The sequence below is a fragment of the Odontesthes bonariensis genome, chromosome 22 (genome assembly GCF_027942865.1).
Source record: "Odontesthes bonariensis isolate fOdoBon6 chromosome 22, fOdoBon6.hap1, whole genome shotgun sequence".
NCBI lineage: Eukaryota > Metazoa > Chordata > Actinopteri > Atheriniformes > Atherinopsidae > Odontesthes > Odontesthes bonariensis.
Window position 1 is genome coordinate 23,516,579 of NC_134527.1, and position 24,170 is coordinate 23,540,748.

General features: G+C 38.7%; 2 protein-coding genes across 2 annotated transcripts; both read right to left on the reverse strand.

Annotated features, from left to right (window-relative positions):
* gas1b (growth arrest-specific 1b) lies at positions 1-4,643 on the reverse strand. Its single transcript, XM_075456094.1, has one exon. The coding sequence runs from the start codon at positions 4,196-4,198 to the stop codon at positions 3,422-3,424; it is 777 nt and encodes a 258-aa protein (XP_075312209.1). The 5' UTR covers positions 4,199-4,643; the 3' UTR covers positions 1-3,421.
* Positions 4,644-17,894: 13,251 nt separating this feature from the next.
* Positions 17,895-20,371, reverse strand: fbp1b (fructose-1,6-bisphosphatase 1b). Its single transcript, XM_075455581.1, has 7 exons — positions 20,202-20,371; positions 19,630-19,792; positions 19,435-19,527; positions 18,712-18,852; positions 18,467-18,604; positions 18,205-18,324; positions 17,895-18,083 (listed from the first exon to the last, which is right to left on the reverse strand). Exons 1-7 carry the CDS (start codon positions 20,369-20,371, stop codon positions 17,895-17,897), a joined length of 1,014 nt encoding a protein of 337 aa, XP_075311696.1.
* Positions 20,372-24,170: the final 3,799 nt, after the last annotated feature.

Here is a 24,170-nt window from a genome sequence, read left to right on the forward strand (position 1 = left end):
TTTCTCAAGCCCACCCTCTCAACTTCCAATTACTGTGGGTCAGTGGGGTTTATTCACCTCACTTTGCTTTTGCTAAATGTGTTTACTTTTTTAATCACAGCTTAACTATTGGTCAAACATGTTCAAAAGTTTAAAACACGACCATACATGTAGTAGACACATATTCTCTGACATTAGCAAAGAGGTATCATATGTGAGGATTTTATTTGTCTCTCTTTAAATATCTCATTTAGGTGCATTTTTACAAAACTTGTAACTTACAGAGCAACAATGAATCACTCTTTTCATTCTTCATATTTTTTCTTCCAGATTCTAGGTATTTACATGGTACATACCATGTTTAGTTGACCTCTATAACTGCCCATATGTTTTATTTGAGATGGTATGTATTGCTTGATTAGCTGACAAATTTTTGTGTGTTCAAATCAACACCACCATCATCATCAAATTTTGCTCAAGCATATAACTGAGACTACACAGCGTCCTGCAGGTTAACAGCTAGGGGGCACTAAAGTGGAAAAAATGCTGAAGTTAAATGACTACGACTCCCAAATGCTAAAAGACTGATTGCATGGTTTAGCTTTTTAAGCCTCATAGCTACAGTGAAGGCTGCATAAGTTAATCACAGTCTCTCAGTATTGCTTCAGCAGCCGCAAACAGCTTTAAAAGCTCTCAGCAAGTCCACTGTGTTTTCTTTGGGAACTGAAACCTAATCATTTTTTCGAATTAATAGCTAATCATTTGTGTATAAGATTGATGGGCCTGATGGAGCATAATCAAATTTATTGATTTGTTCATCTAATAAAGAAGACTAAAGAAAGTATTCTGAAATTATTAGAACAAACTTTGCCAAATACAAATACTAGAATTTAAAAACAACTGCTGAAAATATGGACTGATTGATGAACTATTTGAACTTTTTCTTTGCAGCATGTAGAATCTGAAGCTAATGTAATTACATTATCACTCTGCTATTTGCATTAAGGTACATTTTAGCCACATTCTCTCTTTTGACACTTTTTTTTTAGCCCCATCCCTTAAGGTTATGTGGAAATAATTAGAGTTAATTCTTTTTATTTCAATAATTAAAATATATTAAACAGGAGAAAGTCAGTCGCATGACTGATCAGTTTCAAAAATCATTTGAAAAGTTCCACCAGGGCTTTGAGAGGAATGGGTTTATTTCACTCTACTGAGGAAACGTGCTTGAATTGTTTTGAATTCCAAAATAGGTTCAAATAATTTCATATTTCAATAACCTATAGTTGAGCCCTTCAATAATAACCCTGTACAGAGAACACATTTAATTTGTTCTCTCCATGAATACTGAGCCTGTTTTCTTTTCGTTAGTGTATCCTGGGGGATGAATGATTTGAGAAGGGGAAGATGGGAGGTTGGCCAAGCAACAGTTTGAGTTATGATGAAGCCATTTTAATGATGTTCTGGTCCCTGAACCAAAAGCTCAAGTTGACTATTCTCTATTCCAGCATGGGAAAACAAGCACAACATTCCTATTTTTTTCCCTCTGGTGCCAAAAAGTTAATGGAAAACATTTCAAGGCAATGTATTATCAGGGTCCACAATATGACTCTCATCCTTTCATTATCCTCAACAATAATAAAAAGGCATTACAATTATTAATGGCTGGAATGCATGGGTGCTCTCTTAAAGTCACAGTGGCAGGCTTTTGCTTCTCATAACAAAGACCCAAAAATGTTCATTGTAGAATTCATTATCCATGTTAAGTCTGTTACAGATTAATCATAGCTTACATTTTTTCCGAGTTAAATCATATAGTAAAATAAAGTGTGCCCATATGACAACAATTATCCTCACAGATAAAGTTAAAGAAGACCTCTAAACATGTGGCTGTTAAGAGTACTGACATTTACCCAAAATAAATGATGAACTGTGCATAGAGTATCAGCTGGAGTTTGAACATGCAATAAAACTGAACTCTCTCACGCCACTCCTCTGTCTTCCTCTGGGACAGCTGTCTCCTCATGCTCCCCCACTCCAAGAGAAGGGTAATAGAGAAACAGGATGAATGAAGTCCCCCCACATTGTGCCACTGCACCATTGTGTATTTTGCATCTGCATAATAGAGGTGCCACTCGACTTTTCTACCAATGAATGGGCTGGATGACCCGTGTCTTTTTCTATAAAAGCAGCATGGCTACTATCAATAGTTTCAAGACCCATCATGACAAGTGAAGGAGGGGATGCTGGATTTTTTTGTAGATACAGAGAGCTGTCTGAACCACATGTTTCACATGTGTGTGAACACATACGTGTATCCTGCACCATGCGACCATCATCAAATTCAAAATTATACAATTGATATGGTAACCTGCTATAGTGGTTTGAGAGGTATACAAAACTCTATAATGTGTATCATTGTCTTTATGTGCCTTAATCATTAGAAAAACTGTTGGAATGTACCTTGTGAGTTCTTAATCTGCTCAGTTAAACTAAAAGTGGTTTAGATTTAACTTTTATCACTGGCATTACTTACATAATGCATTACAGCTGTAAATACCAAGAATACCAAAACACCTGTGCCTTGAGAGGAATAAATTAAAACAAGGACTACCATGCATCAATAAAACAGTAAAATAAATGAAAGTCTAGACTTATGTAACTTAAAACAATAAATCTGAGGGGACAGAATTAAAAGAGAGTACTGTATACGGACAACGTAAATTTTGAAGCCTGATATTTTCAACCAAATATTACAGATTAAAGTGAAGCAAAGCATGATTTTTTTTTTTTTTTTTTAATCTGATTTATTTGGTATGCATGTAACTTCAGAAATCTGTTTTCATGACAGATTTAATTCTTTAAAACATGACAAGCGGTGAAGATAAACAAACAGAATAAATGCTTCTTGGCTCCATTTGTGCTGGAAATCCAGGAGTTCACCTTTCTCTAGTCTGTTTTTGCGAATCAACACTTTATACCTTCTGCAAACATTCATGTTTACAAGGACAAGTGTATCACTTTAAGAGCTTTTTTTTGCAGACGCCAGATCTGCCTCGGGGTCAAGACACATTTAAGTGACTTACATCAACTTTGGTTTTACATGAAGTGTTGTTGCTTTCACAACGGGTAAAAAGACTGTAGGCACTTAGAAACTAAACATATTTCCTTTCTGTGTGAACATAATGCTGCACAAAAGCGGGATTCGCCTTTCCTTACAGTGCAAATTACTTTTCACATAAAAAAAAAATCATATAAAAATATTTTCACTTAACTATTTTTTTTACATTCATTTACACTCCAGGCCTCTTCAACAGCATCATATGACAACCAGATTTGAAAGGGTAACTAAAACATAGGCTGACTTGATGACCACGAGATCTAATCCCCAGCTTGCATTTGTATGCTGGGGATTTATGGTTGAAATCAATTTCCAAACATATTACAATACATGGTGAATATGACAAAAAATCAATATGGTCAGGAAGTTAAGCAGAGTTCGAGAAGCTGAAGAGCCACTTGAATTTTCCACAAATGGATAGTCCTCGATATAATTGTCCTCTGTATCCTCTTCAGAGTCTGAAAATCCGCTTCCCGCGAACCTGTCACTGGAATCGGAGCACAAGTTTTTCATGTTTAATTTGATGTACTCACATATGTTTCTTTCAGTTCCATCACAGACACAAGTGTCAAGCTGTTGCGCCTTCGGTATGGAGCGCATGCTGGCGATCATTCTGCGGCAATTGTCAGAACACCTCTGTCCTCCGAAAAGTTTTCGGCAGTGAAACAAATAATCCCTCATGGCTGAGCTGCAGGCTAGGTCCATTTCGCACTGCAGTCGGGCCTCGGTACAGCCCAAGATGCTGGTCCGCGGCAGGCATGGATCGATGGCTTGTTTTGTGGTCCTGCAGACCTGGTCCCGGGCACAGTCGCAGTCCTCCAGAGCCGGGCCACTCCGGGTTTGATTGAGCTGGATTAGAGAGGATATACAGTGACTGGGACACTTCTTACTTTCCCCGCTGATAACAGATGCGCAAGCATACATGTACTGATCATAAGCGTAATGGCACTCCGCCTCTCCATGACACTTCAGGATGGCTTTCCAACAGACCAGCCGATGGTTGTGGTTCGGAGATCCGCGGCAGATACCAGTTATTAGGATGAAAACAGCGCATATCAAAACTACCGACCGCTCCGTTGAAATGGCAAGATTTGCCATTTTTATCCTAGATTAAATCTTACAAACATCATGAGAGCGTCTCCATCACGCAGCATTAACGGTTGTTCCTTGAGGATTTCACTTCACGTCACAGTTGGAGATTTGAAGTCAATGAAGCGCCGAGTTAAGTCTGCAACTGCGCATCAAGGATGGCCAAAACAAGCAAATCATGTTGAGTTCCTAAAAGTTTCAGTGTCGAAACAAAGTTTCGATTTCCTGCCAGTTTCGGTCCTTTGAAGGAGGTTTCATGCTATATGTCGTTCTGCAGCCACGGGGACGCCTCACAGTTGAGGCAAACTTCAACAAAAAGGACGCAAAAGACTTTCTAGTTCCAAGATTGATTCCATAGTTACCTTGAGATCCGTGTTTCCAAAGAAACTCGTGCTATTTCTCTGCTCACCCGCATCCACTCCAACTGCAGTTTCTTGGTAATGCGGGTTATTTTGTAAAGGGTTGATTAGATACTGCAACAACCCCATCTGATTGGTCCGCTTAACTGCTGCGATTCGTCGTCACATTCTGGCAGTGACGCAGACTACAGAAACGTTCTGCCGCCGAAGCTCCTTCAAGAAGTTTCATCCTTAAAGAGGCTTGGGACGTTGGAAAAAGGGTTGAGATTGTGTGTAGTATTTATATTTAGTAATTCCCCTTTATGTAAACACCACATTCATGATAACTGTTAAGATATCTGAACACGTCAATGACGATGTGTTATCTTTAAGGTGTAGCAACTGTGATTTCCAGATGTTGTTTGGAAAGCACCAGAGGCTTTCGCATGAGAAAAAAATAGGGAAAAAAAGGTCTTTACAGTTGTTTTCTTTACTACCCATTCTCTGCAAGTGGAAGCAAGTATCCAGTGCTTTATCACTTGGTAAAGGGTATTTCCTATTTAAAGACAATAGCACTTAACGAGAGAAAAGTGTTACGAGGAATAACAACTGCAAGATTACACCCTGTAAACAAACCTGGCTTGATAGAGCTGTAAATGAAGATTGATTGGATATGTTGAGGCCTTGAGGGCAAAAGAACAAAGAATAGGGAACAAAACAACCCAGTAATTTGGATAACTCTGTTCTGACCCTGTCACATCACCAAACTATTACCACAAAGATCTGGCAGCTCTCTGGGGGCCCTTGGACCCCAAATTCCAATTAGAGAGATTAGCGAGGAGTCAAAACAAGTGCAGTGGAGTTTCTTAGCCAAACACCCCCTCCTCTATGTCACCCAGCTGGCATTCCAGTCCAACAGTCAGACTTCAGACTCAATTTAAAGCAACATCAAAGTGGAGGTTATAAAAAGCCCAAATAGTGAGCTACTCAAGAGTCTCTATTAACTACAAAAGAACCTGACAACAGCCCAGACTGTTAAGAGCAAAGCCGCCACTTAACAAAAAAGAAATGCTGCTCTATCACTGAAACGCTACAGTCTTACATGTTTTTGCCTTGTGTGAAAATGTCGGGTACCTATAATTCTCCCGTTTCCAATGGCTTCACAAAGACTTCTTTTCAACTGAGAACACTCTAAAGATTACACCCTAGCTACACTCACTTCTATGCAGTTCACGTTTAAGAAGGAGTTCATAATGCATAGCAGAACCAAAATTCCATCAGTGTTGGGTGGCAGCCAGACAAGAACAACGGCCAGATTCAGTGGAGCAGGCAACTGCTGTCGCTGTAGCTGTACCTCTTAAGCTACTGCTCTATCACTTACATTCTTTACTTTTACACTGAATGTCTCAGATTTCCCAGATTTCAGTATGAGGCCAGTGCCCTCTTCTATCTATTTCAAACAAATAGGCAGCCTCCTGATACATGCGGTTGTTCATGGCAACTTGCATGTAATCGCGTTTCCAGAATTGGAATGCGGTTCCCCAGAGTAGATTTGTAAATACTCATGCAGAGACAGACATGCTCTTCAGTTTGTCTCCACTGCTGTCAGAAGTCATTACACACAAGCTGCACTGCCAGAACAATTCAGTGAACTTTGTATTCAAGTGCTTCCAAGCCCAGAGAGGGAGGCAGAAAAGGGGGGCATGGAGGAAAGAAGCAATATTAAAGAGCGACCAGGGGTTTTTCTGCTTGGGTTTTTTATTTTTCTTTGGCTCATGAAAACCTCTCAGATGTCTGTTGCATTCTTTCGGCATGAAAGAGAAAAAATAAAAAATATATGACTTTTGTGAAAACATGAAAATAACTTAAACTTTTTGTCGGCCTGTGCAAGTATGACATGATCTGATCTGTGTATAATCTTTAAGTAAGTCAATAACAGAGCACCACAGTGCTCTGGCTTTTGGATATGTACCTACAAGACTAGACAGCTGTGGTTAAATCACTTGGATTAAGATTTGAATTGTAGTCTAATAGTGACCACACCAATTTAGCGTGAAACATATCAATAACTATCAGATGGATTATTATTGCATTTTATACAGTATGTACTTGCCCTTGAGGATGAAGCTTACTGACTTCTGAGATTGAATAGTTTGTGTTAAGTGAACATCTTCACATCGATTTGATTTCTTGGCAGCAAATTTTGTACAAACATCTTTGGTTCCAAGAGAACTAATCTTGATTATGATTTTTATGATAAGTTTCCTCTATAGTGTCACCAAAAGCTTTAACTTTTTGGATGTAGTAATGTGTCAGCTTTGATTAAATTCCACCAATGGATTTTGCAGGATGACCTAATAGCGTGAAGATGATAAACTTCTGCTAAACATCAGAATGTTAGCATTAGTGAGAGCCTGTTAAACAGTGCCTATACTGAAGAAGGAATGTACTCAGATTTGTAAACAGAGCCGCTGCTGCAGTAGTACCATGCTGCTCAGTCCAATGATTATATTTCTTATGCTGGGTGTGCATAACATTTTTACATACATTTTTTTTTCCTTGAGAAATTAGGCTTTATTGAAGTGAATAAAAAACATAGCCCGCACATTATGTGGCCATCTTTCACCCCCTTGTTCATATCAGCTGACAGCGGAAAAATGCCATATCAGTCCTTTCAAGAAGCAAGCCAGTGTTGTGAAGAGTGTTAACAGTGTGTAACAAATAGCGAATGTTAGCTTAGAAATGGAGTTTGCTAACTTCAACAACCTTGGAGAACATAGAGTTGCAATTCTTTTTGCAGTCATCTTTTAAGGAGGTAGCATAAGCAGCATCACCGATGCTGCTGCACTTATTTTATAGTGCCACACCTGCTCTATTTGTTTTCTCTTATTTGATTGATTTAGCTCTTAATGTATAGACTAGAGAGGCTGCCTCACAGCAAGAAGGTTCCAGGTTCAACTCCCGGCTGGGGCCTTTCTGTGTGGAGTTTGCTTGTTCTACCCGTGTATGCGTGGGTTCTCTCTCCGGGTACTCCAGCTTCCTCCCACTGTCCAAAAACATGCATGTGAGGTTAATAGTTGTCTCTAAAATTGTCCTTAGGAGTGAGTGTGGTTGTTTGTCTGTGTGGCCCTGTGATGGACTGGCGGCCTGTCCAGGGTTTACCCCGCCTCTCCTCCGATGACCGCTGGGATAGGCTCCAGCCCCCCTGCGACCCGACCGACGGATTCTGCGGGTATAGAAAATGGATGGATGGATTTATAGACCAGAGTTTCTTACTGTAATGAAGCTTGAAAACCGTACACCAATTGTAAGTGAGATTGGATTAGAGGATAGTTGCTACTGAAAAAAAACGGCTCCATAGACCCTGGATTGTGCAACAATAATGCTCATAAAGTAACAGAAGTAACAGAAAACACTGCACATGATCCACGCAACATATTAAATAAACAACAGAGTTTCTTCATTCAGAGACTTCTTCAGCTACATTGCAATAAGGACCAGTACGGAAGGTTCTTCCTGCCCACAACAATAGTCTTACACAATGACTATTTGAAATGACAATGTGATTTATGACTTTTTGTTCCCGTTCTTGTTGTTTATTTAGAGCCTGTATTCAAATGAAAGAAACTCTTTTTCTCCCCGACCATCCCACCGCTACTCTAAATCTTTCCTGAACTTTCTTCCAGAAAGGATCCAAATTTGAACCTGACGCTTTAAATTTCAGACATATATCATATGAGTCCATACTTCCTCCATCCAAAACCTCTTCAATTCAATTCCTTTTTATTTATATAGCGCCAAATACAACAAATGTCATCTCAAGGCACTTAGATAATAAAGTCCAATTCAAGCCAATTGGAATTCAATTAATTGTAATCATAATTATTTATAAAATAATCCAATTCGTTTAATATAGAGCCAATTCAAAAACAATTTCCTAGCTAAGGAAACCAACAGATTGCACTGAAAACTTTTTCTTTTTCAGTCCAATCTCCCGTCCTGAGCGTGCCTGAGGCGACTGTGGAGAGAAACGACTCCCTTTTAACAGGAAGAAACCTCTGGCAGAACCAGACTCAGGAAGGGTGGCCATCCGCCTCGGCCAGCTGGGGTTTGAGACGACAGAAAGGGGGGGAGGGGGCCGCGGCGGCACTGTAACACCATTCAAAGAATATCTGTTGGAACAGGGAAACACGAGTTAATGACCACAATAATATCACACATACATAAAGAGAGTAAAGTGAGGAAAGGTGTGTCAGATGAGCTCCCCCAGCAGTCTAGGCCTATAGCAGCTTAACTATGGGATGTTTCAGGATCACCTGAGCCATCCCTAACTATAAGCTTTATAAAAAAGGAAAGTTTTAAGTCTGGTCTTAAAAGTGGAAAGGGTGTCTGCTTCCCGGACATTTACTGGCAGCTTATTCCACAAGAGAGGGGCCTGATAACTGAAGGCTCTGCCTCCCATTCTACTTTTAGAAACTCTGGGAACCTCAAGTAAACCTGCAGTTTGGGAACGAAGTGCTCTGTTAGGAAAACATCTTACAAAGAGATCTTTAAGCTATGATGGAGCTCGGTCATTAAGAGCTTTATATGTAAGGAGAAGAATCTTAAATTCTATTCTGAATTTAACAGGGAGCCAATGATGAGAAGCTAAAACTGGAGAAATATGATCTCTCCTGTTAGTTCTCATCAGAACTCTGGCTGCAGCATTTTGGATCAGCTGAAGGCTTTTCAGAGAATATGTGGGACAGCCCAATAATAAAGAATTACAGTAGTCCAATCTTGAAGTAACAAATGCATGGACTAGTTTTTCTGCATCACTCTGAGACAAGATGTTCCTGATTTTAACAATATTACGAAGATGAAAGAAGGCAGTCCTAGAAACCTGTTTTATATGCGAGTCAAATAATAAGTTCTGGTCAAAAATAACTCCAAGGTTCCTCACTGTAGAACTAGAAGCCAAGGAAATACCATCTAGAGTAACTATATAGCTAGACAATTTCTCCCTGAAGCGCTCAGGTACAAAGATAACGACTTCAGTTTTTTCTGAATTTAGAAGCAGACAGTTCTGAGTCATCCAGGTCTTTATGTCTTTAAGACATGCTTGTAGTCTGACCAACCTATTGTCTACCAATCTTCCACTTATGAACATCTGTAAATCGCACAAATTAACGCTTATCACCTCAATGTTTTATTTCCGTGCAAAAGCTGAAGTATAATAAAAATTTGCAGAAGGTGATTTTATGTGCTGCTCCTTTTTGGCCATTTTCTGTAACTTTAGCTAACCAAATGCTATATTTCGAACAAGAAAGAGCTGGTTTAGTTCTCATTCACATTGAACCAAGCAATCAGCCATATCATTTTAACTGAAGTACCAGTTCTGCACTCCAGTCAGGTGGATTGTTTTTTTTTTTTCAAGCCGTATCGTCATGATTCTCCTTCAGATTTGACTGCTGTCTGGTTTTGAGCTTGGAACAAAGACTTAAGGTTCTACACAACACCACAACATGATTAGGTGTTTCCTTGACTATTCAGGACCGAGAAATGATCTGGCACAAATCTGGCATGTATGAGCATTTCATGCACATATGAAATAAAGTGTTAATTTTTAAAAGCTGTAGAAGGTTTTGTTAATATTTGACAGAGCAACCTTTTACCCCATGTTAGCACTCTTTGTGCTAAGCTAAGATAACTGGCAGCTGGTTGAAATGTTTGCACTGACCAACAGATTTTGATGGTATTGATCTTCTCACCTATTTAGTCATTTTGGTTCCAAAAATCCCACACAGTTTTGGTACTGCAACATTGACAAAATGATGACAAGACTTTCTGAGTTTGACAACCAAATCCAATTTCCTTGACCGCCACCACCGCAGTCTATAAACAGTAAACACTGTGGTTCGTATAAGTACTCATTTCACTGTCACATTGGTATTCATTGGGCCACTGCAAAATAACAAAACAAAAGAAAAAAATTCATCAACATAATGTAGCCAATTAAAGTCTATTCAATGCTGATGGAGGAGTCTCCTGAAAAGTCTTAAAACAATTACAAACTGCCTTTTTGTCTGCTCAGCACTTGGGTGCTGGATAGCAATTTTATCCTTTCTGTTTTTCTTTTAAGTCCTTAATATAGCAAACAATAACCTCTCTGTGTTAAGGCCATTGTGGCATATCTGTCCCTGCGCAGTTCCTTCGGAGGAGGAGGATGTGTGGAGAGGAGAGGTCAAGTTTCAAACAAAAACCAAAACCGCTGTCTGCCAAGAGGTCTTTTTCATTCTGTCATAGCTACACGCCTCCTTCTTTAGTAATGGATATCCTCTGTGGAATTAGCTCTGGAGAAATGTGTGTGGCTTTGCTGTTTGCCATACTTTGGCATAAGCAAAAATGTCTTTTTTAGCTTGTCATTACATGACCATTATTGCAGACAATCTCTATACTGCAGGTCTTAACAGCTCAGGTGCATTTCAATTGTCCCATGTCTCACAGGTAATACTTGTCAGTGCTCTATTGCTATCGCTTACCCTGATTTGTGATGACAAAGACATGTGTCCACTTTTCTGTCTCTTCCACTCTGTTTAAGTCTTTCTGATCAGAAAACAGCACCGCAAAACAATGGCTTGTTCATTAACTCTCACATCATACTCTGTTTTAAATATTTGGCTTTGATAATTATAACTTTCTGAGAATACTCAGAATTACTTATATCTGAATTAGTAGTTCTGCACTCTTCTGTGCTTCCAAAGTAAAATCTTTTTCCTGTTATGGTGCACAGCTTCCCCACAGGGATTCACTTTGTCTCAGAACATGTGGTATCATCCTAAAACATCTCTTGTGTGATAAAGACATGGCATGCTCTGGAATCTGGACTGCATGAAAAAGAAAAAAATTTCAAAGGAAAAACCTGCCTTCAGTTCTAAACATCCTGTTCTCTTTCCCAACTCAACACATATGAATGCTCGGTCAGGATTGCTTGGAGTCACATAGTCTAATAATCTGCTACAGAAGTCCTGCAGTAACTGAAATAGATGCTGAGATAGTAGTCAAATATCAGACTCGTCACTATAGTAGAGAGGAGAAGCTTGTTGCACAGGGGAAAACTGATCCTTCTAACATGTAGTCAGCATTGTTAAACAAACTGACAATGTTTTTCTAAATCTAAATCTAACCAAGGGGTTTTCATTTTCTTAACTAAACATGTTACAAAAAACTGTATGTAATGGGATGCAAAATGCAAGCTCTGGGATGATAGTCTTGTGTTTTATTCCTGCACCAACCCTCAAACCTTCAAACATGGACCTTGTTGATTGTATACATACTCACCCAGAATCAATGTAGCAAATCACTACCCTACACATTGAAAAATCCCCATTGCAGAATGAAATGTTATACCATGGGCTCTCATCTGAGCAACAGTATGTGACAAGGTGGGAGTGAGACCGCGTTGATCAAAAAGTTTACAACTATGCAGTTAGACTTTGATTAGTTATGGCAGTGCTCTGTGGTAAATACTAATCTGTCATGCCAACCCCATGGCTACAATGACCACACTCTATTTTAAGTACATTTATAGAGGGAATGTGCAAAACCATTTTTACTGTGTGCACCTGTATCACAGGAATGGTGCAGTGTGTGCATTAAAGTCTACTAAGACTGTAAGCTTTCATTTTGTGTTGAGTCTTCAGTTTTCAGAGCCAGAACAGCTCTGCAAAATGGGGGTGAAGGTAGAATGGTTGAGTTGAAATAGGTAGTCACAGGGTAAGATCTAATGGTAATATGTATATCTTATCAAGCTAATCTTCTCTTGACCTCATTGGAAAACATCACACAGGTGAGGAAAGTTGTTAGGACTTAGGCTGGCTTCACATTGAAATGTGGTACATGAGTTGTACGTTTTGCCAAATTGTCAACAACCTTTCCATTGGGGCACTGCTGCAGTGCAGCAACTATCTCCACGATTGTTTTTAACAGAAGAATGACCATAAAGACAAAGTTTTGTGTAATTATTGCTTTTGTCAGGATTCATGGTTGAACTCAAGGAGGAAGAGGACCCAGATGCAGGACTACCAATGAAGGAGGCAAGGACAGGTGACATAAATGAACATTGGTTTGTTAAAACTAACTAAAGGCGCTGCTCAGGCAGGGCAGCGAATAAAATGACTGACTGACTGACCGACTGACTGACCAGAAAAGTCTGGAAAGCTGGCAGTAGAAACCAGCAGAGGAAGACATGAATGAACTAGGAAATGAACAAAGGACAACCAGGAGAATAAATATTGATGGAGTGATGAGGGGATGAACAATAGGTGGGGCAATTAGCAACGGAAACCATGTGTGAGTTGTCTGCTGTAAAGCCAAGAGAAATTAAACAAAGGACACAATCTCACCAAAATAAAAGAAGAAACATCAAAAAATGAGAGATGGGAATACCAGAACGTAGGAAAAACCAAAAGACAAAAACCTAGGGAATATGACTGGTTTACATGACTCAAAAAGTGAAGATATGAAAGTTGCCCTGTTGTAACTTGAGAGCAGTAACATGCAGCTGATGAAATGAATTGAAAATCATTCATTATCATCATAACTCATGATCATAACGGGGAATCTGTATCTTTGCTGTCTTTGATATGTTGCCTACACACTGAATCTAAAGATGAGTTGTTGCTGATACAAGATCAATTTGGTGACAAACCACACATCTCTATGTACATATATCTCTATTTTTCTATGAACTGATTTGAGATATCTTTACCTTCTGGTGTATGCTATTAATTGAGTTGTACTTTTAGTCGTTTTCAATTTAATTTTGTTTTTATCTTTTTGGTCTCATTTCATCGTTTCACGAAGAAGTATATTAGAATATTTTTGGGGATTGTGATCATAGTTCAACCCTCTAGAATTTTATTATTGAACAATTGTGCAACTTTTTTTATCTGCCTCTTGTGTTTTTTTAGATGTAAATACAATAATGTGTCATTTATCCCTCCTCATTTTTTCACACTTACATTGAGAGTTGTTCATTATACAATCTTTTAAAGCATTAGATCTGTGGTGGGAGGGGGTGGTACAAGGTGGGATGTGTTGTTTGCAATACTAGTTTGTATTGTTTTTCATGTTTGCACTCTGTAAAGAACTTTGTGCTACATTCAGTTGTATGTGAAAAGTCCTGTTCAAAGAAAGTCTGATTGGTTGACTGATAAATTTATATTTACATGAATATTCACAAATAACAAGGGTTTTCCATTGCTGGTAATCAGTCCACTTGGAGAGAAAAAAGGAACAGAACAGTTTAGCCTTTTCATAAGCTTTGACCAAAATATCCCTATTCTGAATTTTATGGCTACACAGGGAGCCATGAAAAATTAGCCAGTGGGTTTCCAGACTGGGGCCACAATGGAGAATTGGACAACAATGGCATTTATTCAGTCTGGTATAACTGCTGAAAATATCATGCATGTCTGTTTTTATCTTAGATTTTTTTTATTTAATTTTTTTATTGCACTTCTGCAAACGTTTAAATTGGATGATCTGTTGTTGTTTTTTTTACATCATTTTGTTCCGGCTCATGCAAAACTGAGATGGGAGAGAGGGAGAGGTTGTTGATGTTGTTGATGTTGTTGAGCAAGCTGTCGTCCCCGCAGACACACCACAGAAGCACCACTATTACACTCTTCATCAGAGTGTAAGGTAAACAGAACCTGTCTAGACATGGACGGGATTTCACTCAGACAGTGAGGGCCGACAACAGGAAACAACAGGTACTGACCTGTTTTTAGGAAGAAATTGACATGCTAGAATTCTTTTAACAAAATTAGCTAAAATACCATAGATCTGATGTAATTTTTAATATTTATGATGTATAGTTACTGTAACTTTAAAAGTGACTTCAGCTAATTTTAAACATATTTTTATTTCATCCGATTTAGAAAAAATTATAGTGATAGAGTGATAGATGTCATCTGACATGAGTCAACACACATACTATAAAAGTACGTACACATACACCACACACAGTAGCAAGGGGAACATAAACAGGCTGACTTTTGCTTTTCCAGCACATCTAAATATTGACTCTGTAGCCTATAATCATACAGAGTCTGTACAAAAATCGAAATAAACAAGAAGCCAAAAACCTGTGCGTGTTTCATGGGCACCAAAGCTCTTAAATGCTGACACTGACAAACACATGTTAAAAGAGAAGCGGCTTCGCCCTTAGTGAAAACCAGACAATATGGATTCCATCCAGCACACTGGAGCTACATGAATTATTTTTTGGTCTCTGTATATACAAAGGAGCTCTTTCAGAAGCATTGAGCATCCTGTCTCCAATCACACATCTGCTTTCACTTGAAATTCAACTTTAATATGACTCACGTACTATAATTTCACATCTAGAGACTTAGTAAGAGGAATTCCTTCATGCATTTACAATTCATTGCCAACTTTCCAAGTAACAAGTCAGTTATTATTGCTTTTGATTAAAAGAATAAAGCTCATTGAGATCCATATCAGGATCCCCCCTCCCATGTGTCTGCATGTGCTGACTCCATGTTCATTATTCCCTGACTGGTCTGTTAAACAGGCTTGATTGATTGAATGAGGCTTTTGTGTTGACATTGTGTCAGATCTTTTTGTTTTTCTCAGCAAGTCCTTATAGGATTTTATTTGTTTCTCTTTATATTCTTTTATGTATTTTTAATGCTTCTTGCACTCCCTGCTGCAATGCTTTTATTTTATGGAAAGCACTTTGAACTGTTTGTACATGAAATGTGCTATATAAATAAATTTGATTTGATTTGATTTTGATTTATAGCTCATTAGTGTTGTTGCAAATCTAAAGCATTTCTTTCTCTACAAAAGCCTTCCAGTCAGGGTGTGTTTGTGATGCCAAAAATCATCAGGCGCTAACAAAGAAACACATCATCTAAAAGGAATATAAGCCGTTAATGGGCTGATCTTTATCCTTATGTTTTCCAAGGTTGATGTGCAATAAAAAAAACTATATATATTTTAAAAAAACTCATCCCCTTTCTTGGTTCCAGCTGGATAGAGAGATGTTAACACGTAGTATTCAGTCTGTCAGCACAACATGCCAGAAGAGGACCCCCTCTATCTGTGGAAGAGCATGCGTTGTTATAAGTCAACAAATACAACTACTAATTTTTCACAAGATTCAACAATAATGAATGCATAGTTAAGACATTTTAAAAGCAGTTATTTTGTTTAATTTTTGTCTTTTTCATGTAATTTGCTGGTGAAACAGTCTTGTGTGACAAAACAGTCAGTGTTTTTTGCAGTCATCGGTTAAGGAGGTAGCTAAGCAGCATCACTGACGCTGCTGAACTTATTCTATAGTGCCACACATCTGCTCTACTTGTTTTCTATTATTTGATTGATTTAGCTCTTAATGTACACACCAGAGTTTCTTACTGCAATGAAGGTTGAAAATGTGCCAAAAGGCAGCCAAAGCAGATAGTGTAGCTCCATCAAAGTTACATAATCTGCCTACCAGAACCTCTAACTCTTCCGGATCAACGCTTGTTCAACCATCTTAGATCTGATTCAGCGTCAGTGTACCTGTGCCCTAGTCTTGAGGGCAGCTAAGATGTTGATGAGTCATCCAAAAACTGAAGCATGGAATCAATTGTTTCTAACAAGGGGATACAAAACTTTTATTGAACAATAAACCATACAATGAATGGTTTACTATTGGTTAGACTAATAGATATTTAAAATTTTACAAGAAGCTTATTGTTTTGTGACAGTTTCACACTAAAACGTGTATCATGTGGTGCAGTTTAGGACTCTGATGTCTCAGGGAAAGAAACTGCTCTTGTTCAGCTTTTCCTACTGCCATACTGCCTTCTAGAGGCCAGTAGAGTGGGAGGATACTTATATTATTTTACAGGCTCTGTGGTAGAACTGAGAGCTGTGAGATCTTCCAGAGAAGGCAAAAATGCAGCTAATAATCTTCTCGGCCATTTTATTGACCTTTTGTTGGTGAGCAGCTGACGTACCACACTGTGAAGTTAAAATACTCTCAATGGCTGAGCAGCAAATGGTGATGGAGGGGGGGGGGGGTTGTTTGCTTTTTATTTTACTGCATCTAAGGCACTTGCTGACAAGAAAAGTTCCTTTGAGATGTGAATCTGCAGACACTTAAATGTGGAGACCCTCTCTTCTCCACAGCATCTACTGATACAGAATGGGCCAGGTTCTGTGCCTCCTCAAACCGATGACCAATTCACTTAATGTTTTATCTTTTTTTTTAAATCTAGCTCTCCAAGATAAAAAAAACGAATGTGTATTTTACCATTTGTCGAGCCATTCATCTAAAAGTGTTTTGAGTTTGCATCATAAACAACATGAAAAAGATTCCAAATAGGTTCAGACAACCACTGAAAAACTAATATTCCAGCCAAATCTAAAAAAGTCGCATTGCCATTCTTTCCACAGAACAAAAATATTGTTTATTCACATTGGTTTGTCTTAACAATACAAACAGCTCCTATCATTACTGGTTGAACTTATTTAGACATCCGAGAAACAAAGTTGTAATTTCAAGTGATGTGAGATACATGGGCTTGCATCCCGAAATGTCATTATTTCCAAATAGAATGTAATAAAATGAGCTGTGTTCTTATTTTTCTTGGCAGCAATATGAAAGGAAAGCATTGTTCATACATTGAAATGGGAAAGACTGCCCAAATTCATGAAATCAGACCCCTTAAAAGGGCTGACTGTTTACATTCCAAGAGTTGCAAATAAGCCTTGTTGAAGAAAAGCAGATGTTGTTCTTTTTACCATAACTGAATAACTTTTTTAGCATCACACTGGGTTCAGACAGTTGTTGTACCTGGTTTCTTCAGTGAATGTGAATGTGTATAAACATCTTATTATACTTTGAATGTTCCTGTTGTGTTAAAATCATTACTGTCATACAGGTGACCTGCAGGTTGTGATCTGAAAGATGATCTTTGCACCATAAAGACACACACAACAACAGGAGTTTGCACATTGGGACCACACAGCCAACGTAGAAATCTGACAAGTCAGGGATGAACATGAGCATAGTTCCATTTGTTTTTATTTATAAAATACAAGGTAACTCTCTATAAATAACACACAGCAACAAGATGGAATAAGTACAGTGTGAGGCAGAGTTAGATCCGGTGAAGCTCCTGGTTCCTTCATGAGTACAGCATTCCAAAGGAATGTGGAAAAAAAGCTAAATGTTTGTCCTGACTGAGCCTCTTGGTTGTGTGACTGAGCCAGACTCGATCGCTATATGTAAGAAAGCCAAAACAACATTAGTATTTTTACTTATTGTCAGAGTTTGCTTGCTGATTCCTACATCAAGTATCATTACCTTATTTGTTATGCTTCTTGAAGATGGAAATGTACTCTTGCACATCATCAGGAGATCCCAAGACCACAGGGACTCTCTGGTGGATGTTGGTGGGCTGGATGTCCAAAACGTTTTGTGATCCAGTGGTGGCCATGCCTCCTGCCTGCTGCATGATGAAGGCCATGGGGTTGCATTCATAAAGCAGTCTCAGCTGAGAAACAGGATGAGAAGAGTCATGGAACAATAAGAATGTATATGATGATTGGATTTTACAATAAGTTAACACAGACTGTAAGAAGAGTAGACTTTTTTTTCCAACTCCACCTCCTCACCTTGCCCTTTGGGCTCTTGACATTAGCAGGATATAAAAAGATCCCTCCGTACACCAAAGTTCGATGAACATCTGCCACCATTGAACCAACATATCGACTACCATATGGTGCAGAACCATCCTGAATACAAAGAATGAAGTGTATTATCCAAATTATAATAGCCACTTCATGATATTCAAAATCCAAAATGATTTGTCTTTATTTATACAACACAGATAATCCAAGGTCAGTCTCACATTTGGTTTAAAGTCATTTGCTTTACCTCTGGGAATTTCTTCTTTTGTAGGTATTCTGTCACATCAGGATAAAAATGTTGTGCGTATCCTTCATTCAAACTGTAGATTTTTCCCTTCTTCTTAATCCTCACATCTTGGTCTACCAAAATGAATTCACCAATTGACTGGAATAAAGAATAAAAATCAGGAAATATGCAGTTATACACACTGACAGCACTGGTATTAGAGAAGAGTTTTGATGCCATCTGTTACAGTAAAACCTTAGTCTTACGGGGTCAAGCATGAAGCAGTTCACCCCCTGTCCCGTGGAGAGGACCATCATGGTGGCACTGCCGTACAGGGCGTAACCAGCTGCCACGATGTTTCTGCCGGGCTGCAGAGCATCATTCTCACATGGCTCCCCATCTGTTGTCTGTGGAAGTGTGGAAAAGTTACACAAATTGGAAAGAAATTCTGAGAATCAATGACATGCAGTACGAAAGTTACTTTGACAGCGATATTTTGAGAAAAGATTATTGCAGCATTATGAGTATTGAGCTTCTTATCATCCATTTTCTATACCTGCTTAATCCAACTCACACCTCGTTTAAATTTAGAATCACCAATTATAACATGCCAGAGAGGACCCATGCATACACAGGGAGAACATGCAAACTCCACACAGAGAGGCTCCAGCTGGGATTTGAACCAGGAACCCTCTTGCTCTGAAACTACTGTGCTCACCACCACACCAAGTGCAGCTCAGCTTCTTTTAATTTAGAAGTAAATAAAGTCTGAACAGCTTATTTAGTATCTGATTTTTCTTTCTTCCTCAGTATATATTCAACAATATTCCTGCAGTGTTGACACATGATAAAGGGTACAGTATGGAACTCCTATCACCATCTTTATATCTATACCACCACTGTGGTTATAACATGACTTCAGAATGTGTTGATGTAATATGATGACTTTATTTTGTTTTGAATAAACATGCAATATTAGAATCACTGACCTTTTTGTAAATGGCAAAGATTGTTCCAATTGAGACAAGGCAGTCGATGTTGGAGGAACCATCCAGTGGATCAAAGCACACAATGTACTTTCCCTGCAGGATTAGGAAAAATTTTGATTTATTTTTATCATACAATAAAAATCCTTTTTTCAAATGATGATCACATGAATTAACATTGTGTAGAAATACACTTACTCTCTTATCTGGTTCCACAATAATGGCTTTTTCATCTTCCTCAGAGACCAGCGCACAAGAGGAGAAGGAGGACTTGATCATGTTGATGACAAGGTCATTGGACAGGACATCCAGCTTCTTCACCTGGTCCCCTGTCACATTGGTGCTTCCAGCAATGCCATATCTAACCAGAGAAGAATGAGGAACAGAGTTGACTTTTACAACCTGAAAACTGGTAAAAAACCTCTCACACTGATTTGATTTTTAAGAACCCAATTCAGGAAATGTGATAGGCATAAAAACAGACTGTCCTAAATTGGTAATGTTCTTCTTGACCTCTGCCCTGAGGAGTTGTGCAAAACATGTGCAAAGTTTACCTTTGGCCAGGGGCTTAGTTAACACTGCATGCTAATACTCATGCTGCACTTGCATCACCAGTTCATTTACTGAATATATTGTTTTTATTACCTGGAAAACGGGTGCATTAATAAAAAAAATCTACTGTCGACACATTGAACTTTGAACATTTGAACACTGAACAGACATTTTTGTCACAGTTCCTCATTGTGAATTAGATAAAGAATGCTACTCACAGGTTAGCAATCCCAGCCTTCCTGACAGCAGTAGAAATGGCTTTGACAGCTGTGCAGATGGAGTTGAGCAGGTTTGTTAGTTCACCTGTTCCATGGGCCTTCCTACCCTCTTCCAAAACAAATCTGGTGAGGGTGAGTACGTTGGTGTCGAAAGCTCCTTTTTCAGACATTTTGCTGTCAGGTGCTGGTCTGGGACCTACTGCTGAAAGTGGCGGAGGTAAGAGTGTCTCCAAAGCTAAAAAAGGTGGACTCTAGAACAAAGATGGGGGAAGTAAAAGGGGTGTGCAGCTCTTCCGACCAATCACAAGTGCCCTTTCTTAAGGTGAGTGGTTGGTTTGATCACTTCTGCGACTGTAGGTCAAAAAGTGCAAAGTTCAAAGATAGTGGACACATTTTGTTTTAAATTAACAATAGCCTTCCATTGATTTCATCATTTTGACTGATGACTGAGTTTAACAGTTCTCTCTTTTTTAGTTTTTAAGTGACGTTCCACAAAAACAACTTTATCCAATGGAGTATTTAAACAACACTACAATAATCAGCTAGCTGAATTCCTATTGCTATGTGCCAATGCAACTGCATGCCATAATATCCTGTCATGATCATTAATACAGACTCAGACAGTAATTTGAACATCTTGTACTGGATATCTCCAACTCAGCACTTCTCTTGGTTTACCACTCAAAGTGCTTATGCACGCTTTCCCCGCATGACCCTGAACAACTGTAAAGTTCAATTTAAAAGCCTCGTCGTCCCTGTATACCCTGACTTCATGTGATGTCTTCGATTTTGAATTCACTGATCGAACTATGGTCACAAGATAATTCCAGGCACTTTCAAAAGAGTGGGTAGTGCATCCTGTCTCTGAGACAATGTGTCTCTGCGTGCAGAGAATTAGTTTATTGCACTATGTGTCTGTGACGCAAACATGAAAAGGTAGAAGGACTTTGCATGGCTATTTGACGAACATAAGCTTTCCCTGAAAAAACAAACTCAGTGATCTGTTTCACAACACAAAGCATAAGTAGAACTTTGAACTTAACAAGTTACTCGGTTACTCGCTGAGATAATGACCACCACAATGAGGTAATGTGTGATTGTTAATCATACATCAGTCGAGAGTGCTTTTACAGATGTGATTTTTATATGGTATGATAGCTACAATCTACATTTTATGAATATTTCACCTTCATGGCTTGACGGTACTCCAAATTATTTCAATTGAAAAGAAACAACTTTATTTTTCAGCATGCAGGATGGGTGCTTTGACACTAACCTCAAACTCCAAACGGACAAATTGATGCTAGTGTTTCTACAGTATGTCCACGGGGTGTCGCTGTTTAGCTTATGAATAGGAGTTCCGTCTGGAAAAAAGATCCAATGATAAGGAACATGTTTATTTCAAATTTGCTGTGTATGTCGAATCAAGTTCGGTTTCACAGCTTCCTGTTAGTTCAATCACTCATCTTTCCTTCCCTTTAACTTTTACTTCCATTGGAGTAGCTGAAATAACATTTAGCAACATCCTGCAAGATAAAGGAGACATGGCAGGCAATCCTGTTTTTTTTTCTTATTTTTGAGCTTTTTCAGTTTTTATTCTGTCGTAGTTAAAATAAAAGAAAATGTTCAAATGTATTTATGGGTGTTTATTCTACCTTAGGTATTTAAACGAATAAATTAATATTTAATTAGATTATACCTAACTAGCAAATTTAATCTTGAATCTTCATCAAGCTAGTTTTTTAGAGTAGAGTATGGCCTTATTTAGTGGCAGGGTAGAGCAGACAACATAAAGAATGCTTTCTATATCTTTAAAGAACTTCAGCTATGCCACCAGAGGAAGCTGGGGATTTAGTAGTAGTAATGTAATGTAAAGTCAAGTGTAATATAAACGTGGCCCTTTGTGAAACCAGATGTTCTGTTGTTGATGTTATGTTGTGTTGATGGCGTGTAATCGAGTCAGTAGAAGAAAAGACGCCATAAATATTTCACTAAAGACTGCTCATCACCTGACCTGACCGACTCCCAGCCAGGAGTAGCCTACCCATTGTGAGCGCTGCGCATGCGCAGTACCCGTCCAACTCCATCTCAGGGGCTGAAGTGGCATTCTAAAGTAAAAAACAAAACAAACCAGGAAAGATGGAAGACACAATCTTGCGTCCGCATCGACGTTGAAAGTGCAGTGTTGTACATTTTCAAGTTGGTAAACCAACTGTGTGACATAATATCTGTCTTTTTCATCACCCAACATGTCATTCACTTTCTCCTGCTGCGCAGGTGAGTGACTCCTTAACACCTTAGTTAGCAACAGCGTGTTGTGTTTCAACTGCGGGAAATTAAACTACCTTTTAAATTTAGTTGTGTTGCGAAGTCATTTCAGGGTTTAACTACATTCCATATGTATAAATTTGCGTTGCAGCCAGTTTTCTCATAATGACCACAAGGCGTCTGCTTTAAACAGCGTTCGGGTATTATTACCACTCTTGTTTAATTTTACTGTATCTGTAACAATATTTTTCGTTTTTGTTTTTTGTTTAAAGGAGGGGTGAGGGGTGTATTTGGTAAACGGCATCTCATATTATTACATATAAAAATCTTAAATCATTTTATAATGGACAAGGGGTTAAAAAAATCTGTTGATTTATTGACAGCATGAAAGCAGCAAAACAAACTATTTTTACCTAAAACAAATTGGATTTCTCAGATTCTACGCTTAATTAAGCGAGTGTAGAAAATGGAAGGATCTAAGTAATGATATATTTCTTAGGTACACCTGCTCAAGTGCTTGTTAACACAAATAGCTAATCAGCCAATCGCATGGCCACAACTCAATGCATTTAGGCATGTGGAGGTGGTCAAGACAACTTGCTGAAGTTCAAACCGAGCATCAGAATGGGGAAGAATTGGGATTTAAGTGACTTTGAACATGACATGGTTGTTGGTGCCAGATGGGCTGGTCTGAGTATTCCAGAAACTGCTGATCTACTGGGATTTTCACACACAACCATCTCAAGGGTGTACAGAGAATGGTCCGAAAAAGAGAAAATATCCAGTGAGCGGCAGTTATGTGGACAAAAATGCCTTGTTGATGAGAGAGGTCAGAGGGGAATGGACTGTTCAACAGTTCGAGATGATAGGAAGGCAACAGTAACTCAAATAAGCACTCGTTACAACCAAGGAATGCAGAATACCATCTCTGAACGCACAACACGTGGAAGCTTGAAGAAGATGGGCTACAGCAGCAGAAGACCACGTCGGGTGCAGCTCCTTTTAGCTAAGAACTGAGACTACAATTCGTACTGGCTCACCAAAATTGGACAATAGAGGATTGGAGATGTGGGCTCTCAAAATTAAAACAAGTTAATGAAATTTAACCTTTTAACGCAAAGATTAATGTAAACACGTTCTATAAATATGTCAAATTTAATGCGTTAACAGATATATACATATGTATATATCCATCCCTTTATTACCACAGTGTAACCATTTGCCACAGTTCTGAAGGCAAAAGGGGGTCCAACCTTTTACTAGCAAGGTGTACCTAATAAAGTGGCCAGTGAGTGTACAACTTAAAGTAAAAAAGAACAGTCCTCTTTTGTTCATGCATGGTTACTTGTTATTTTATGAAAAAGAAGAACATTAGGAAAAGTAGAACCAGATACCATTCAGTCAATAAGGGAATCTAAGCAATTTGCTGAGAATCCACACGACTGACAGCAACCTGAACAGTTGATACAAGGCATTGTGGATCCATGGTTTTATATTGTTGATAATGTATTGTGGCAGCAGAATTTGAGACTCCCCAGACCAGGCAACATTTTAATGAATCAAATCCTTCATTGTGCAGTTTTGGTGCTATCTTTCCAACTGTAGACTCTGTTTCCTTTCCTCACCTGACAGGAGAGTCAACTGGCGTGGCCTTCTGCTCGTGTGGGCCATCTGCTTTATTCATTGTGCCTAAAGAGATGG

Coding starts and splice junctions, on each gene's coding strand:
- gas1b (XM_075456094.1), bottom strand. CDS start 4,198: ATGGCAAATCTTGCCATTTCAACGGAGCGGTCGGTAGTTTTGATATGC.
- fbp1b (XM_075455581.1), bottom strand. CDS start 20,371: ATGTCTGAAAAAGGAGCTTTCGACACCAACGTACTCACCCTCACCAGA. Junction 19,793..20,201: donor AAGGCTGGGATTGCTAACCT/GTGAGTAGCATT, acceptor TTCTCTGGTTAG/ATATGGCATTGCTGGAAGCA. Junction 18,084..18,204: donor TCAAGAGCCCAAAGGGCAAG/GTGAGGAGGTGG, acceptor CCTGTTTCTCAG/CTGAGACTGCTTTATGAATG.